General features: G+C 40.1%; 1 protein-coding gene across 2 annotated transcripts; it reads right to left on the reverse strand.

Annotated features, from left to right (window-relative positions):
* Positions 1 to 1384: 1384 nt before the first annotated feature.
* On the reverse strand, positions 1385 to 18638 carry ctdsplb (CTD (carboxy-terminal domain, RNA polymerase II, polypeptide A) small phosphatase-like b). Of its 2 annotated transcripts, XM_058418246.1 has the most exons (8): positions 17842 to 18638; positions 12346 to 12509; positions 11467 to 11499; positions 9955 to 10056; positions 7566 to 7622; positions 5590 to 5682; positions 4028 to 4213; positions 1385 to 3893 (listed from the first exon to the last, which is right to left on the reverse strand). In XM_058418246.1, exons 1-8 carry the CDS (start codon positions 17915 to 17917, stop codon positions 3768 to 3770), a joined length of 837 nt encoding a protein of 278 aa, XP_058274229.1. In that variant the 5' UTR covers positions 17918 to 18638; the 3' UTR covers positions 1385 to 3767. The 2 variants fall into 2 exon arrangements, with proteins under 2 accessions (XP_058274229.1, XP_058274230.1); XM_058418247.1 differs by lacking the exon at positions 11467 to 11499.
* Between the last annotated feature and the right edge of the window lie 1227 nt (positions 18639 to 19865).

The following is a 19865-nucleotide window of genomic DNA, read 5'->3' on the forward strand; positions in this document are numbered from 1 at the left end:
TGATCATAAATAAATGCCCACCCATAGCTAAAGTGTGTGTGTATATCTATATACATGTATACACTGATCAGGCATAACATTGACCACCTGCCTAATATTGTGTTGGTCCCCTTTTGCTGCCAAAACAGCCCTGACCCGTCCTGCACTGTGTATTCTGACCCCTTTCTATCAGAACCAGCATTAACTACTTCAGCAGTTTGAGCAACAGTAGCTCGTCTGTTGGATCAGATCACACGGGCCAGCCTTCTCTCCCCACGTGCATCAGTGAGCCTTGACCGCCCATGACCCTGTCACCGGTTCACCACTGTTCCTTCCTTGATAGATACTGACCACTGCAGACCGGGAACACCCCACAAGAGCTGCAGTTTTGGAGATGCTCTGATCCAGTGGTCTAGCCATCACAATTTGTCCCTTCGTCAAACTCGCTCAAATCCTTACACTTGTCCATTTTTCCTGCTTCTAACATCAACTTTGAGGACAAAATGTTGACTTGCTGCCTAATTTATCCCACCCACTAACAGGTGCCATGATGAGGAGATCGTCAGTCTTATTCACGGCACCTCTCACTGGTCATAATGTTATGCCTGATCTGTGTATATACACACTTCTTTGTAAGGCCTTGAAGGGTTGTGGCTACATTGATTACACATTGTGGTGACATTTCAATCACAAACTGCAATTCAATTACTTTTACACATACATTGTGTATTAATATGGAGGCCATACACAAACCTGCTGGCCTCAGGCCTAGTCCACAGATTTTTTCATGTGAAAAAGCAAAAACTGGACCAGCCCTGTCCACCATAAACTGGTGAAATGTGAAAGAAGGACAGGTCTAATATGGAAAAGACAGGGATTCTGGTGCTTAAAGAATCAGGATGTAATAAGACACTGTGACCTAGGTGTCAGGGCTCTGATCACACCTCTGCAGATGATGATGATCCCTGACCTGTATGAACAGGAAAGCCTAATCTGTGAGTGTGTTCAGCGAGAAACCCCACCCACGCGGTCATACGAGAAGTACGCACCACTCCAGTGTCATGCGAAACGTCCCAGTTGTCAGCAGTTGGTTAACGAATGGACAAAACCAGCAGTGGATCCATTCCTCCAACAGCTTCTTTTTTTTTATTCATCTACCACTCTATCAGAAAAGGGTAGGAGAAAGAAAGTGATCCTAAAAATAGGTGCAATGAATAATCACAGCACCTGTGTGAGTTTCGGAGCCAAAACAAACACTTATTAATACGGAGTCCAGGGGGGTTTTCTTTTGGTTAATATTAAATAATTCATCGACAATGGTATTAACGTCTTTACCTTTGAATCCACACACAATAGAAAACCTGGACCTGTTTAAACGTGAATGTTGAATTATAAACAGGAGTCGTTTCTTTCTTTTTTTTTCCTAAAAAGGTGCTTTAATATAACATCATAGTTTGGAAGAAAATTTGCAACAAACCATGGATCACATCACCTCGAAACAGACTGCAAAACGTGGCACTGCGCAGCATCTCGACGTCGATTTTCAGCGCTGCAGTGAATGTCTACATGGCTTTCAAAAAAAAAGAATAAAATAAGAACAAACAAAAAAAAAAAAGACAGAACCCCAAGTGGATGTAATGCTTAGCAAGTCTAAATGTAATCTGGACACGATAACTAGTTGTGCCTTTAAATATTAGTGAAAAAAAAAACTAACAACCTGGAAGAACAAAACGACGACAACAAAACATCCTCGACCGACACCGAAAGTGCTCCACCGCTTACAGCTTGGTTTATGTGAAAGGGGAAAGAAAATGTCCGAGATACCGATGAGGTAAGAGAAAGATCGGTGAAAGAGCAGTGTTTTGTTTTTAAATGTGAAAAGCAGAAACCACACACAGGGTTCAAATCAGGAAGAAGAAGAAAAAAAAACAGCAGCAGCAGGGTAATAAAAAAGGTGCCTGTTTTTGTAATGAAATACTGACAAATTAGCTGAAAAACTCTGGTGGAGAGAGAGAGAAGGAGAGGGAGAAGGAAGGAGAAGGAAGGGAAGAGAGAAGGAGGGGGGGGGAGGTAGCATGAAAGAATAAATTAAAAATAAAAATTGTGTAAAAATGGGAAATTAATGCGAACAGGTCATGGTGTAGTGTGTACAAGAAAACAGAACAACTTAAAATAATAAACACAGAGAGAGAGGTTATTGCGTGTTTGGCGGCTGATACACCGCTGCTCCTCTCCTAGGCACCATGGTGAGAGAGGTTCAACACACACACACACACACACACACACACACACACAGCACCCGGGGCAGAGAAGCACCTCTGCTCCAAACAAATCTGCAGATGGACCTTCAGTTAAACTGCACAACTGAGAACATTCTCACTCTCACACACACACACACACACACACACAAGAGCAGTGAGAGGGATGCTTTGTGTGTGTGTGTGTGTGAGGTACTGAAGTCTGGTGTGCCATAGCAGCGGCAGGGTGCAGCTCAGAATGAGTTCGAACGCTCACGTGATGAAGAACGCAACATGAAGCAAGGAAACTGTTCGGAACTAAACGGCAGGCATGTGCTGATCATCTGCTAACATACAACATACAGAGCGCAAAATACCATCCCTCGTATTAAAAGAGGGATGCTGCTGGGCAAACGTGTGTCGAGCCGTCGCCATCTCGCTCGCACGGCTTCATACAAGTTCTAGAAAGAACTGCATCTGTGATTAAAAAGATAAGATTATAAACTGATGCAATGACATGAAAGAACACATCAGCAAACACCTGAGGGACACGTTGGCAATATTTCTGCATCCTGTGATGATCAGGATGCGATTCTTTCGCTCTTTCTTTAGAGATATATACAGATATAAAATGAAAGGAGTAAGGGCTACGTTACACCAGCTTTAAAACGCAACGTAAAAACAAACTAAAAGCTTATCCATAACTAACTTGCGACGAGCGCTGAACCGGCCAGACACGATTGTCAGCATCTTCTGTACCATCGCAGGACCTACGCTAAAATTAAACTAAACAAGCCTCGGCGTGAAATGGCGTGGCGATCCGTTGGTACGATTTAGACAATCTCTGATCGCTCCTTGTGTTAACAACCCGGACTGAAGGAGTCGTAGCAGAGCGTACGATGAACAAGTGCAAATGCATTCCTTTGCTTTTACGAGACAAAAGTAGACACGTCTATGAAAGGGTCGATGTTTGTATAATGGCGCGAGTGAAGGCAAAAGAAAACAAGAACACTGATGGAGACAATTAAAAGAAAGACAAAAAAATAACAACCCTCCAGCCTTCGATAACACTGCCTTTTGACAAAAAAAAAAAAAATAACCTGCCTCTGTTTTTAAAGAGTAGAATTCTGAAAATCTCTGGAAATATTTTCATGTACAAAAATGTTTTCCCAGTAAAAATGACATTCAAAAAAGGCACTTCGTCGTGTAAGCAAAGAGGAAAGAAAACCCACAGTCCTTTAACGCCTGCATAGCAACAACCCAAAGATCTGGATTCTCTTTCGCTTCGTTAGGGAAAAGAAGGGGTTTGGCGTTTTTTTGGTTATTATTAAGCACTTAAGCAAGTGGGTCTCTTGTGAGCTGTAAAAGGTCTGTAGTGGACGTTCGTCGGCATGTGGGCCACAGACACGGGGGGAGTTGGGGGGCGGAGGCGTCTGCGCTTCCTGTGTAGTGAGCGGCGGGCTGCTGGGAGGTGAAGTCTGCGAGAGCAGGGGCGCCCTTTGCCCTCCGACCTCTCTGCTGTGCCCTTGTAAGGCAGGACGGTGCAGCTTGCTACCTGCCTCTGAGGTTCTGCAGAACTCCGTACACGTCCTCTTCCTTGCTCAGTCCTTCAAAGAATGGAAGCAGGTCCAGCAGCTCGGTGTCGGCCATGTCGTCGAACCACGACTGGACGGGAACCTACAAAGGAAAACACACAGAGTTACAGCTAACAGCCGGTAGAGTATCTGAGGCTGAGACTACAAGAACTGAAAACGAGCAAACAAATAAAAATGAAGCGTCTGGATCAGACTGGTGAGAGTGGTGAGGCTCACAGCGTTCTCGGGGTGGAAGATGTAGGAGGCGGGCGAGTTGTCCACTATGATGACGTTACGCAGCTCTCTGCCGAGGCGACTCAGGTCTTTGACGTAGTTTCCTCTGTGGAACACACAGGATTCACGAAAAAGTCGCGCCCGAAATACACCCCACTGGTCCAGCAGGTCAGCCACAGGGTCAGCATACTGCAGAACAGAAGAGAAAGTTCCAAGGTTTATAAGTTTAGCAGAGTAGCAGATTGGTGCTGTAACACTACAAGCTATCAGTAAGAACAGAGCAAATAGAACTGGTTCATCTGCTAGTTTCTAAGAAGAACCACAAAGTGACATGCAAATCCTCTGCTCCATAGTGGTTTTAGCCTCAGGGGACTTACCTGCTTCATTTAAATCAGGATAAATAAAGTCAAACGAGAGCGTTTAGATCAGAAAAGCCTAGCTAATAAGCATACAGCCGTTTGACTCTCAGCCTACCGGACATTATAAAAGGCAGGCTAGAGAGTGTCCTAGCAAACAAAGCGCTAATCTAAAAGCGCCAGCCTTTGACTCTGCGCCATATACAGCTAAACAACACAAACAAAAAGCAGCGTCTGAGACATCGGATACGATTCACGGCAACAAAGGAAAGCTTCACGAAGCATCCGGACTGAAAAGAACAAGACGTGAAAGCTGATGTAGGCTCTAGGCTCTGTGGGCTAACACGCTAAACACTACCAGCGCACATTCTGTACGAATCGTGGAGGCTGGAGAGACACTTACCCATGCATTAGCGGCTAAAACAAATGCTGGCCACACAGAGACAGAAAAAAAGGGTGGGGAGGGGGACAGGGTCAGATATCAGGAGGAAAAAAAGCAGAAGAGTTCACAACTCATTCACAAAGCTTTCTGTCTGACATGCACACATCAAGAAGCCCTGGCGTTCAATGAAAAACTGTTCGAAGGATTAAAAATGATAAATCAGGAATACAACAAGAAAAAACAAAAGGAAAAAAAAAAGAATCAGGGTAAATTTCTCACGAACTGAACTTCATATAAGGGCCTTTTTCCACTGCATAAAGCACAAAGGACAGAAACTTGCACCAGAAACTTTTTATGGTGCTGCCATCAGGTGCACCATGACCAAAATAATAATAATAATAATAATAATAATTTTAGATGTTTGAATTTTGGTTCCTTCTTAAACCTCAAACTAACCAGAATTAATAGCACTGAGGATGCAATTAGCAGGATTGTCAGTGGTTAACGTTTAATAATAGCTTGTCAGGTTTGTTTGGTTAATATCTGTCAATATGCTTTGCATTTATTTTTTGACTATTTATTTTTACACATCAAATTTCACAATAAAAATAATTACCAAGACTTTTTTTCTCTTTGCTGCCAGTACAAGCTGGTTGATATTTACTGTGCCGATTGTTGAAAAATGAACCGGGGCCTCAGGCATCCGTCGACATTTTGTCTTTGAATGCGCAGCGGAAAAACGATCTTAACGCAAGCACCTTTGTAGTGTGTATGAAAGTAAAATGTATTATTGAGGGGTATTATGGGATGTTGTGAGGGGTTCGAACCTTGGCTAGGCTGGCTGTGAAGAGCACGCACTCGAACAATTCTCCCATCTTCTGCAGGAACTCGTCTACATGTGGTCGCTTCAGGACGTACACCTGAAACGCAGACACGCCCTTTACTCCCACTGCGAGCAAACACACACTCAAATCCACTCAGGATGTGCATTGTACAGAGACGGAGGCAGACCTGACTATGCAAACACATGAATAATGGCGGCAGGAGCGCTTCTTTGTAGATGTAAAGCTGCCACCCAGTGCAAGTAATCATGAATAGGCCAACCAGGACAGACACAGCCTATCCTGGATTACTTGAACAAGGTAGCAGCCATCTTAAAGCTGCATTTTTTGACACTGAGTAACATTTCAAAACACATTTTTAAAAATATTTTTCTTATGATTTTTCTGAATCAGATGTACACTGTGTTGTCAAAAGTTTTGGGACGTCTGCCTTTCCATGCACATGCATGTAATATGGAGTTGTCCCACCCTTTACAGCTATAACAGCTTCAACTCTTCTGGGATCCACAAGGTTTAGGAGTGTGTTTATTCATTTTTGACTATTCCTCTAGAAGCGCATTTGTGAGGTCAGGCACCGAGATTGGATGGCTCACAGTCTCCGCTCTAATTCATCCCAAAGGTGTTCTATGGGGTTGAGGACAGGACTCAGTCAAGTACCAAGTTCCAGTCAAGTTCCTCCACACCAAACTCACTCATCCATGTCTTTATCTCTTTAGCCTGGCATACATTTAACACTTCCCATAACCTTGTACTCCAGTACATCTGATTAAATGCACATTATCATCTAGTGCTGCTAATATTATGAACAGCAGCTACGCTAATTCTGTTCCATCGTTTCCCTTCTTCTACCCATCTCGAGGCATACAGAGACTGTACCGGCTCCAGTGGCATCCAGAGATGGACCAGCTCCAGCTGGGTTCTACTTTGTGAGGATTGGGGTATTCAAAGCAACGCTGTCAACCTTATGTGGACGACAACAACCTCCTTATTAATTTACATAACATTCTACACATGCTGTATCGGCATCACACAATTGACTACACATAAATGCACAGTACAATCACACTCTCCACTGTCACCCAAATGAGGATGGGTTCCCTTTTAATTCCTCTCAAGGTTTCTTCCTCATACTATCTAAGAGTGTTTTTCCTTGCCACAGTCACCTCAGGCTTGCTCACTTGGGGTAACATCTAGGACTGTTTGTCTGTTTATATGTTTGTTGTTTCTTATGTAAAGCTGCTTTTAGACAATGCTCTTTGTTAAAAGCGCCATACAAATAAAATTGAATCGAATCGAATTTATGGACCTTGCTTTGGTCACTGGTGTGCAGTCATGTTGGAACAGGAAGGGGTCATCCCCAAACTGTTCCTACAAAGTTGGGAGCATGAAATTGTCCAAAATGTCTTGGTATGAAGCTGAAGCATTAAGAGTTCCTTTCACTGGAACTAAGGGGCCGAGCCCAACCCCTGATTTCAATGATTCAGAGGGGTGTCCCAAAACTTTTGGCAACGTAGTGTATACTGACTCCTCTAAAGAACTTTCCGGCTTTTGTAGCTGTTTTATCTTCATGATGCTGTTTGTTCAGATCTGGGTTCTTCCAGGAACATGAACAACAATACACTGAGACTGCATGACATTTAATCACACACAACTCTATTTAACAAATTCTATCCATCAGAACTAATTTAGGAGTTTCACAACAACGATTCAGATGGGGTGTATACATATGAAATAGTTACTTTTACAGTATCATTATTAGCAAATAATTTCATAAACTATACTAATAATCATGTCACTTCAATATAACTTCTACTTTGTGTAGATTTATTACAAATAAGTCCATTTTAGTTTCAGATATCACCACTACTAAATGTAAACAAATCAAATTCAAGAGGTGTAAATACTTATTCACTGCATTTTAGGAGTTTTTGATGAGCCAACAGCACTTTGGGTTACAGTACCTGATGCACTGTGCCGTCGATCTCCACCGGAACGATGAAATCTGCATTACTAATAGGCTGTGAGGAAAGAAAATGGCGTAATAAATCATTACTCACCAAAAAAAAACACCTCTATATCCGTAATCAACTCTAAAAAAAAAAAAAAACCATTTATAAAACAGACACTTGGAAAGTGGTGGGAGGGAAAATAAATTATTGTGCAACCCGAGTGACATACTGTACACACTGTAGTAGTTACTTTAACAAACAGCAGGGGGCGCCCGTGTGCTTACAACGCTCAAGAATATAAATAAGGATAAAAATAATACAAGTATGTAGTAACACTACTGTAATACAATAAATTATACATCTACATTATCTTGCTGAAGGCAGTACACATTAGGCATACTTTGCAAAGCGGGACTCTCTGAAAGCTGGATTATTTAAAGCAGAATTCAAGACCGCACATGCCCGGTAACTATTTGCCTCCTGGACAGTTTTGACTTTCGTCTTAAATTATCAGCCAAGAGACGAGGAATCTCCCGTCCTAAAATACGTGTTTAGTCAGAGCTACCACCAGCCTCTCCTAAATGTTCTTTTAACCGGGATTAACCAGATGACTAAGGAGGATTAAAAGCCCAGACAAATTTAATCTGAACAAATCGAGCTAAGGTCAGTGATTTGCTCAGAAGCTTTCGCTGACCTCTGCTGTACTCAAACACTAAAGCTCAGAGTTCAGGCACACAGAGAGCAGGATGAAAAGTTCACGTCTCACTCGAGGCGGCAGTGATGATGCTCTAAATTCTCAGCAAATTTTTAATCTAAGCCATCATTTAAAGGATTAATCATATATATATTTAATATTTATTTAACATATTTAATGTTTATTTTTAGATGAATCCAGACACCAGTTAAACTCAAAAACAAAGAATACACTAAATTAAAAAAAAATAGTACACACAACAGATTTTATTTTATTTTTACAAAATTAAGCTTTCCGTTTGCCTCACCCTCATAAACACGAAACACAAGTTTAAGCCAGCTGTAATAATAATCCAAATCTGTACACACATGTGCATACTATTTTTTCCTCTTCTATTTTTGTTTCCTCTTCCTTTTCTTTCCTTCCTTTTTTTACCCTCTCGGTCTCGTAGCAGTGGGTTCAACGTTCCGAAAGAACGTAACTTTATAATAAAGTCCTTATTGTGTTCTGATTAGAGAGGGGTGAAAATATAACTTAAAAATAAAACCCTGAACTGAAATGAAACTGAATCATACAGCAACGAAAAATGACATATATGAAACACAATACATTCCTTGCTTACATTTCCATTCCAGTGCATGTTATCTTTAGAAAAAGGCTGAGAGACGAAACAAACACCATACAGCCCCGACATGTGCTTGAAGCTTTTTATCGCAACTTAACTTAAATAAAAAAAAAACCTATAGGGTGTTTAAAAAGTCAGAAACAAAGGAGAGTAAAACTACATCTACTTCTATTCTCATTTACGATTTAGCGTATACGCTCTACGCATTCGTTCTACCCTCCACTGTGCCATGTTTCTGGGGGATTTTGCCGGATCCGTATTCTCAGGTTGGCTCGACATCTTCCTGTTTCTTCCTGACTTTTTGGGAACAAATAATCTAAATCATTCCTATAAAGCAAGCACAGAGAAGGGAAAGAACCTACAGAGCTGAATTTCACTCCAAGGGATGAATATTTCATTTCAACATTTTAACAACTACTTTCTTTTTAACATTTGGAATAATGATCCACGTTCCTTGCTAAATCCCATCTGGGATAAATTATTCAGTGATTTTTAGCTGCAATTTGCATCACACATGCACCAGACACACCGACAAGCACCTGAGACAAGCTGAATTTTCATGCTTGTGACTTATTAATGTTTTATTCCTAATTTACAACCAAGATGAAAGATTTAGAACTGAATTTATTTTTTGGGATCTATTTTTTTCCCCCTCATCCACTGACCAGAGAATGAAAATTAACTTTCCCAAAGCAAATATTTACGTTTTTATATAAGACGACATTCCAGTAGTGTCGTGTGCGTCACGATGGAGCCACACGGTCATAGCACACTCCAAAAATAACGAATATATAAAAAATAATACCTTTTATTACATATTGAATAAAATAAAGAGATTATTAGGTGTAGATGAAGACTACTGCTATGCACACCATCCTCCCATCTCCCCTGTCTCAGGAAGCACTTATTTTCATTACTCTGCATTAATGCATTTAAGTAGATAACTAGATAACTAGCTCAGGGTTCAATTTTATTAGCCTGTAGGTTCCTAAGCAACCAAAACACGAGACAGAGACGCACAGGACTGGACTTTATAATGAATTTACAGTTTTGCACTGCCCGGATGACACGTGTGAGGCTACCTTAAAGGAACTGTGCACCAGAGTCTCGTCCAGGTCTATCACCACACACTTCTTTCCGTAGTCGTTGATGTTCACCTCAGGAAGAAGGTATTTCTCTGGAGGCTGGAAGGGACAGAACACAGAGGATGAGTGTCCTGGGAAGGGAGAGGGTGTTAAGAGAGAACCTTCTGAAGCTGCAGGAGCTAATAAATGGATGTTAAAATGTTAAAAAGGAATGCAGTCAGCAGCAACATTCCAGCTCTACACCACAGAACCCGTGAAAACAAAAAAAAGGGGGGAAAAGGTCACACACAAACAGGAGGTGACGGAGGGTGGAACGGATGCAGCGCCATCACGTAACAGCGATCTTACGCTTCGGCGTGTCGGACAAATAAACACTAACGCGCATGTCCATGCTCTGGAAGGACAAACTCTTGCGAAAGTCTGATAAGCACCGCAAACATTAGAAACGTCCTGCAAATACCGCAGCGTTTTAAGGAAAATAAATCACTCTTCTATTCCGGGCTGGAATTTTATTAGGGAGACCATGCTGTAAAACTTTGCCTTGGATTCTTCATCTCCAGCGAAATGGGGCACGCATAATTACAACATTAAATCCAATTACGCAGCGGCGCGTGTGGTATAACAAAATATCCCTTAACCGTTACATCTGATGCTTATTACGATATACAGAATTAAGGGGGAAAAAACACAGTAGCTGGATTGGAAAATTATGAACGGCAAAAAAAAACCAGAAAGAGATAACAAAAACGGAGAAAATTTGAAAGAAAAAAATCTGAAAAAACTGACTGGTTAAAAATGTATTTTTTTTTTTTTTTTTTTTTACATTTAACAAAAAATTACCTGCTTCTAATAAGAGTTTTTTTTTTTTTTAACAAATAAAATAATTTTGCTAAATATTAACATTTTACAATTTTAAAAAATTATAAAACAATAAGAAAATGTTTTTAAATATTTAAGATTTGTACAAGATTGTAATGACTACTGTTTACATGCAAAAAATGTAATAAAACTTACATCTTTTTAAATAATTAAATACACAATCACGACACCTGATGCATTGCAGAAATTGTCACATGGTGCCTTCATCACAATACCGACATTATATCATCATGAGCACTAATACATACAAGACGAATACTACGCTACTGTTTTAACGTGTTTATTCCGTGTCTTATAACATGAACACCTGGTTTGTGAAAATATAAAGCCTCAGTACAGCCTACGCCTGCTTTAAAAGAAAAAGGAAAAAAAAAAGACCCAGGAAGTGTTGTCAGAAACATTCCAGTCAGTTCAGCGATTTTGGAAATGTAGCGCAGCATGTGTAGAGTCCAAAGCAAACAGGAAGTAGATTGGTGAGAGGAACTGAGCACCAGAGCCAGAACAGGGGAAAAAATGCAGTGTGCTTCGGTCCTTTGGCATGCAAATAATAAATTCATTAAAAAAAAAAAACACACACTCGCGCGCACACACACACACAAGCATGAGGAACAGAAAAGGAGTAATACATACACCGGGCACAGGGATGACCTCAGCCTGCTCACACTGGGCCACGACACACCGGGAGAGATGAAAACAGAGAGAATACATAAACACGGGACAGGGGTGAAGGGATACAACAAACACAACACGTTCCAGTGCACAGAGATGGCTGAAATGGGAAACGCAGAGCAAAACTAAATGTAAACAAAAAAAAAAAAAAAAGGCACGGGACGGTCCGGGTGTTTAAGATACATTCAAAGTGGAATATACACAAATCAGGCATAACATTATGACCACCTGCCTAATTTTGTGTTGGTCCCCAAGAGCTGCAGTTTTGGAGATGCTCTGATCCAGTGGTCTATCCATCACAATTTGGCCCTTTGTCAAACTCGCTCAAATCCTTACACTTGTCCATTTTTCCTGCTTCGAACAGATCAACTTTGAGGACAAAATGTTGACTTGCTGCCTAATATATCGCACCCACTAACAGGCGCCATGATGAGGAGATACTCAGTGTTATTCACTTCAGCTCTCACGGCTCTGAATGTTACGTCTGATCGGTGTATATGCAAGGATGATGCATTGATTATTATTATTGTTGATAATGTTATACTTTAAATATTATTATTAATAATACAATGATCACACTTGCCTCAAAATAAATGTAGAAATAAATTAAAATAATAGCCATTATCAATAAAAGCTAAAAACCTAAATATACATATTAATTATAATATTTTTCCCTATGATTTAGAATATTAGATTAAATAATATTTTAATATTTAAAATATTAAAGAGGCAGATCAGAGCTTCTCCTTGTGTCTGGATCAAAGGGGAAAACTTTAATTAATTATAATTATGACTAACCGACTGTATCACTGTATGTGTCTGTACGCTGCTCTTTCTCACCTTCGGTGGCGCTCCGTTCTCCTCCACGGGCGGAGGCAGAGGGCTGCTGGTGTTGTTGTTGGTGCTGGCAGGAGGATCGGCTTCATAACTCCGCAGGCAGCAGAAGAAAGAGCTGAATAAACTGCGGTGACTTTTCTTCTTCAAGCTGCTGCTGGACAGCGAAACTGGACCAGGAGAAAAGAGCCACAAAAATGTATTACAGCAAAGAATTAATGGGGGAGAAAATAACCTCAAGTACCAAAAAAAGCACTAGGGTGGATGCTATTACAGGAAAATAATCAGCAAAGGACTTGTGATGAATAGAAGCTATTGTTATTGTTTTTTTTAATGAATCAAAATCAGAAATTGAGAAGCACAAACTCTTTTGTCTTGAAGATAATAATACTGGACAATCCTTTCATAAATGTTCAACATCTTCCCCCATTAGTCTTAGATAATGTAGAGCAGCCATTACAGACCAAAAAAAAAAAAAAAATCAAAACCTTTCAACCGAACAGAAGTGAGAGTTCAACACTGATGTGGTATAAGGGCGATTACAATTAAATAAATAAGGTTTGGTTGAATGATTCGGTCAGTCACACTGGACTCCTCAGTTTAGCTTACTGGTGCACTCGAGTCATGGAAAGTCGACAAAAACATGCCTTTAGAACGAATATCCGAGTTTCCAAACTCTCCAAACTTTAATAAGAGATTTAAAGGATGTAACTGATAAACATGAATGTGAAAGATTTTTATAATTCGCTTTACAACAGCACTTGTACATCAAGTAATAATGGTTTTTCAAAACCACACAAGTGGCACTATAGTTTTCTCTCTGTACTAGCGTCACATCAAGACACATGAGAGAGGGTGTGTGCTATAAATATAAATAAAATAATAAACAGCTACGTGGTGCTTGGTGAGATGAAAGCTACTATCCTGCACTTTTCTTTCCCTTGGACTAAGAATGAATTCACGCTCCGGTGTGGCGAGATGCCATCCGAGTCACTCGCAGCTCTCTCTCTCTCTCGCACTAATAATAATCTTGTGCATACCAGAGCCCTTCGGCGAGCGCTCCAAACGCCGACACTGAGGTCACTGACGAGAGAATGCCCTTTTAAAAATAGGGACAGGAGAGTGAAGGGGGTTGGCGGGGGGAAAAAGGAGAAAATGAAATGAGAGACCCTCTCTTCCTGACTCCACCCTGTCGTCTATGGGCCTCTAGCTCCATTTTAAGGGCATGCTGGTATTTCGTTTCTTTTCCGGACAGAAGAGAGAAGGCTCCGGTGTGAGGAGAGCAAGCAAGAGATAGAGGAAAGAGAGAGAAAGAGGCACCACCAAATGAGGGAGGGGTCAAACGGATCTCACAGCCAATAGAAAGGCTGGATTCCTCTCCTGCCCATTTGGTGGAAAAAACACAGACAAAAATATTACAGCAATCTGTTCAAACTCTTATAATCTTATTAACCTTACCACTTAATTACTACAAACATGTTTATGTTAAAGTTTTTTTTAATATATTAAAAAAAAAAAATTTTTGATTCAGAAAATCAATAAAATACTACAGAAAAAAAATTGTATAATTATATTTATTTATTCTTTTTATTTTTTGTGTATTTTGTGTGTAGAAGACACTTAATCGTAAACTCAAACAATTTTTCTTTTAGTATTTTCCAGCTCTGATACACCCTACATGTAGTTTAAATGCTACTAAAAAGTTTTTTAAATGTTGTTTACATTATCATGATCTAATGTTTCTGTCTGACTTCCTTTAGAAAGTTCAGACTTGTCCAAAATAGCAAAAACACGTCTGTTTTTCTCCCTGATTTGGTCAGCCAGCTTGGGGAACTTACTCTGATGAAGTTACTCTTATTTCAGCACAACTTACTCTGATGAAAGTGTTATCAGCTATCTTTGGTCAGTGTTAGTGTGACATACAGAAGAAAGCGAGCACGCCCCTCCTCCTACATAGAAAGCACAACCGATTTTACTCCCAGCCACGGATAGCTGTCGCATCGTCGGGTTCCGAACCCAAGATCTCTTCATAAACACTCATCCGTCGCGCCATTCGGGAGCTGATGCGGCCTTTCTAAAAGGACGGACTTTCCATTAAAGAGTACCAAAATCTCATCGCTTCACAAATAATTCAGGAGTATGTACTGAACACAAATAAAATCAGTTTGATAAAAGAAAACACCAAGTACAAAAAACGAGCTGTCATAGATCATGCTTAAAAGAATCCGAGTTAAATATGTGCAGCGTGTCAGAGAGATATTATATATCCTTTGGTTAAGGTTTAGCCTAAAGGGTTTGTTGAAAACACACACACCGATAGTTTAAACTTTCTGTTCCAAAATTATTGGCACCTTTCACAACCCGAGAGCTATTTACGTGCTCAAACCTATAACAATATAAGCAGTATATTTAATTTCCTCTCTTAAAAAACACTGCTTTTAAAATTATTGCATCATATAAAAGCATCAGTAAACCTAATCCTTTAATATCCAACAAGGTTACAGTTTCTTTGAAGAAGAATTTTTCTATTCTTACGCTTGTGCACGTGAACATCAACAAATTTAGACCAAAGGGTTTCACCAAGTTTGGAAAAATATAATAGAATGACTGAGGGATTTAAATAATAGTAATAACAACAACAACAACCCAGCAGTCATCCTGGCTAAAGAGTTCAATTTTTGTTCTCATCAGACCACAACACACATTTCCAAACATAGTTCTCATATTTGTTTTTCCCCCGAGGAGGATTTAATGGCCTATGTTTTGAAATATTTTAAGGGATAACAACGCTGCATGTTTTGGAAACACGAAAACGTCTTGTAAGAATGAAGCATTAGAGGAAAGCGGTTTCTCTAAATTAGAACAAAATTCCAACGCTTGTGTGTAATGTTTCTATAACACAATCATTTTTGCCCGTTCTCTCTTTCTCTCTCTCTCCTGGAAGGTGCCGGTTGTTCGAGAGTGGACTGAATACCTCACCAGAGGAGACGAACGGACGGAATTACAGCATTTTACCAAACACAGTCACAAGCTGTGGAAGTAATGAGCTGTTCACATAAGTTTGTCTTTTCAAAAACACACTTTTCTCTTTAAATGACTTGATTCGAGTTGTTCTGCATCAGATCCCGTGATAAACTGACCAGACTTGTTCCTCAAGGGTTCCTTGAACAGTTTTTCCAGCTGTTAGAGAACTTCATTTCAAAAAAAAGATGTTTTATTCAGAACTTACTGCTTATTTTAAACCAGGCAGAGTAACTTAAGTGATTTAATTTCCAAAAGCAGAAATGTCAAGTTAGAACAAAAGAAATCTGGCCTAATAAAAACTCTTCTTAATTTATATTCTCAAAGTACTCTGCATCACAGGACCTGTCTTTTATTAAACTTTGATCCAGTTATAAGAATGACTGGAATCCATCTTCCTAAACAATTCAAAAAATTGTCTAAATCCCAAAACCACAAAACACCATCTTTACGTCATTCCAGATGAGAAAGCTGCTCTCTCGGGGACAAAAATGCTTAAAGCACTTACACCGACCAGGCATAACATTATGACCACCTGCCTAATATTGTGTTAGTCCCCCTTTTGCTGAAAAAACAGCCCTAACCCGTCAAGCACTGTGTATTCTGACACCTTTCTATCAGAACCAGCATTCAATTTGAGCAACAGTAGCTCGTCTGTTGGATCGGATCACACGGGCCGGCCTTCGCTCCCCACGTGCATCAATGAGCCTTGACAGCCCATGACCCTGTCTCCGGTTCGCCACTGTCCCTTCCTTGGACCACTTTTGACAGATATTGACCACTGCAGACCGGGAACACCCCACAAGAGCTGCAGTTTTGGAGATGCTCTGATCCAGTGGTCTAGCCATCACACTTTGTCCCTTTGTCAAACTCGCTCAAATCCTTACGCTTGTCCATTTTTCCTGCTTCTAACACATCAACTTTGAGGACAAAATGTTGACTTGCTGGATAATGTATCCCACCCAATAACAGGTGCCATGATGAGGAGATCATCAGAGTTATTCACTTCAACTGGCACTGATCAGAATGTTACGGCTGATCAGCGTACATAAACACACGCCTGTTGAAGACTGTAATATACAGAATAACTCATTACCAACGTGTCTACTTGAGGTAGATATGTTTCACACAGAAAATGTCAGCGTGCCGAATCCTGACCTCTGCTCTCTGCCTGAATGAAACAGCAGCTGTCCGAGAGGTCAAAGGTGAAAGCCTTGAAGTGTTCGCTGCTTGATTTGTCAGAGAGACCCGACACCCAGATCCGAGTCAGGTGAACGACGAGACAAAAACCGCCATCGGCCCTGTTACTTTTCACCACGTACGGTGCGGCATAAACACGTCCGGCTTTGCGTAAGGTGCAGACCCATCATTACGGAGGAACTGAGAGAACCTCAAAATGCAGGGTTACACTTACACAGTTATCATGTAACTGAAAAGCGAAGGTTTTTAAATGCAAAGTTGTGTTTTGAAAGCATTAAAAATGGCACTAATCTAGATTTCAGATTTTGTATGTCGTGTGGATATATATATGCATGAGGGCTGTGAAGGTGCCACTGTTAAAGGGGGGCGATTAAAATAAATTTCCATGTTTTATAACCAGCTTGTGGTCAGGCCACTTGCTCTTGACTGACCACAACACTGCTGTTATATTCTGGGCGAATGGACATCGTCTGTGTTTAATCCGATTCACGTTACGTCCCTGCCTCTATAACTTTATCATACACAACAGATATCAAACTCGTAGAACAACACGGCACAACTGAACCAAACAACCTTCTATTCCTGGCTCAAGCATGTCACTTTTCCTCCCAGCGCGCACTCTCTCTCTCTCTCAGCTCATTATGACAAAATGATAAATACTGACACTGAAAGAGATTTTGAGGAGAAGTCTTTCGAGAGCAATTAAAGGAGTTGATTGTTTTCTTGGTTACAAACAACATATTTTCTCTTGTGTTTCCTTTTAATACCTTTTTATATTTTTAGTATACCAACACTAACAGTTTTATTTACAAATTCAAGTAAACGACATAATGTATTCAAAACCTTTAAAAGCAACCCAAAATCTCATTAATTAACTCCCACAGTCATGGAGAATAAGCTTAATATCAATTATCAACTGATATCCAAGTGACACTAACACACGCACACAACAATAAAAAAAAAAAAGTATATCGTGTTATAATATCGCGATACTGATGCTGTCATATCGTCGAGCCCTGAACTGAATCGGTGTAATCGGAAATTAAATATTTCAGCTTTAAACTTAAAGTCTCGGAATGAAAAGCACTTTGTGTCTAAACAATAATATTATTAATGACCTAACCTGGCTAATATTCTAATAGCACCGAAGTGTGAGGAATAATTCCAGTTAGTTCGTAAATAATCTGAACCGCGGTGCCAAGCAGCTAGCTAACAAGGTTAGCTTAGCAAAGCGCGCGCACACATGTACATTAACGCACAACAACAAAACTCAAATCTTACCTTTTTCAGGATTTGACGATAGGATCTCCTCCTCCTTTGGATTCGTAACTTGCGTTATGATGGACGTGTTGTCCATGGAAACGACAGGTTCTTCCTGTTTCCTAAGCTAAGCTAAGCTAAGCTAGTTATAACGTTATATTCTCCACTCCGAGTGCGTAGACGTAGCTAGGGGGAAAAAAAGGGCTAATCGCGAAAGCAATAGCGGACTGGCAAAGCGAGTCCTGAGATTTTCTTCTTCTTAGTAAATCATTTCTCTAGCCCACTAACCCTGACGCGCACCGATTAGCTAGCTAACTAGCTGTGTGCTTGTTGTTGTTTTTTTGCGCTAACTTGAGTCGCGAGCTAGCAAAGCAGCGTTGTATTGAAGTGAGCGAAGTGGCGCGCGCGCGCTGGTTTAGCTATCTCGCTCACTCAAACCCCGTGTTACTGAGTCATTTGAAAAAAACAAAAAAAAGAAATATCCACATAAAAACGTTCGTCTAAGCTTTATATATATTTATATTTCTCTTTCTATATATAAACGCTATGTTGCTTTATTACTAGCTAGATAGCTGACTAGTTAGAGCTTCGCTACTAGAGAGTTGCAAACTGCGAGTTTACCATTCACCACGAAGCCCATAAACATGGACGGGTCCAAAAAGAATAAAAAGGGGGGGATTCCGGTGATCAAAAACGATGTAAGAAATCAAGTTATCATCAAAGCTGTTATTGCAATGTCCGTGTTTTCAGTATTCTCGTTCCAATATGGTGGCGGTGAGTGTTTAAAATGCAGCAGATACATCGCAGACACAGCAGGAGGAGGTGGGAGTTTCTAGGAACCCCCTCCCCTCGGATTAAAAATAAAAGCATGCCGAGCATAACATAACAGCCACCGCCTCCAAGGACTTTTATGACACCTCTTGGATAAACGTTAGTTAATTTTTTAAAAACATATAAATGAGGCAATATAATAAAACATTTCCAATACCGATTAGAGATTAATACCTCTCCATCTGTCTACTTTTTTCCCCCAAATATCAATCCACGCACGATAAACGCATCACACGCAATTTGATTGTGTACGCTTTCCATGAAGCATTACAGAACATTTGTATGAAGTATTATAAAATGAAAACGAGTTTAAATGCTCAGAAATGACCGAAAAGTCCTGTTCTTAATCTGCCAATGTTGACGGGGATTTCCTCCCAGTAAACTCTGTTATGTAGCGCCCTCTAGTGCTTAAATGGTGTTATAGCATTTATGTCCCTGTGCGTACTGCGCATGCGTCAAACATTCCCTATGTAATTAATAGTCCGACATACTGTACATCATTAATATCTATTAGCGGTGATTCTTTATATCCTAAATATATTTACCTGATGTCTATTCCTAACATAAATTAATTAATACTACACACTACACTACAATTAATATTACACTTAAATATATTTAAATTCCATCCAAATAATGGATTGTTCTGTCTGTTGTGGTCAACTGCTCTCCTTGAAGGCCAGCACAAAGAGAATGAGGAGGAGCTTCTTCCAACAGAACATCCGGGCCATGAGCAAGGACAACACCTATGAATAGACCTTGTATTTGTTTGCATCCACACCCACTACATTCCTGTTAATACACCTTTATTAACCATATTTATAAAGATGGTGGCTACTTCTCTGCAATCACCTCAGCTCATTGTTGCACAGCATTATCCTGCATACATCTGTACTTCATTCCACATATAGTCCATACTAATCCCATACAAATCCCCACAGCCACCCTCCAAAATCAAGTGGAAAGCCTTCGCAGAAGAGTGGAGGTCATTATAACGCATCAAGAGAATATATCTGGAACTGGATGTTCAACAAGCACATGAGTGTTATAGTCAGGTGTCCACAGACCTTTTATAACAATAGCTCTTTATTTATTTTTTGAGACAGGTATGCTTTTATTATTAAAAAAGATTCACTCATTAATTCATTCATCTATCCATCCATCCATCCATCCATCCATCCATTCATTCATGTATATAGTAATTAATTCATCTA

The sequence above is a fragment of the Hemibagrus wyckioides genome, linkage group LG20 (assembly GCF_019097595.1).
Source record: "Hemibagrus wyckioides isolate EC202008001 linkage group LG20, SWU_Hwy_1.0, whole genome shotgun sequence".
Classification (NCBI taxonomy): Eukaryota; Metazoa; Chordata; class Actinopteri; order Siluriformes; family Bagridae; genus Hemibagrus; species Hemibagrus wyckioides.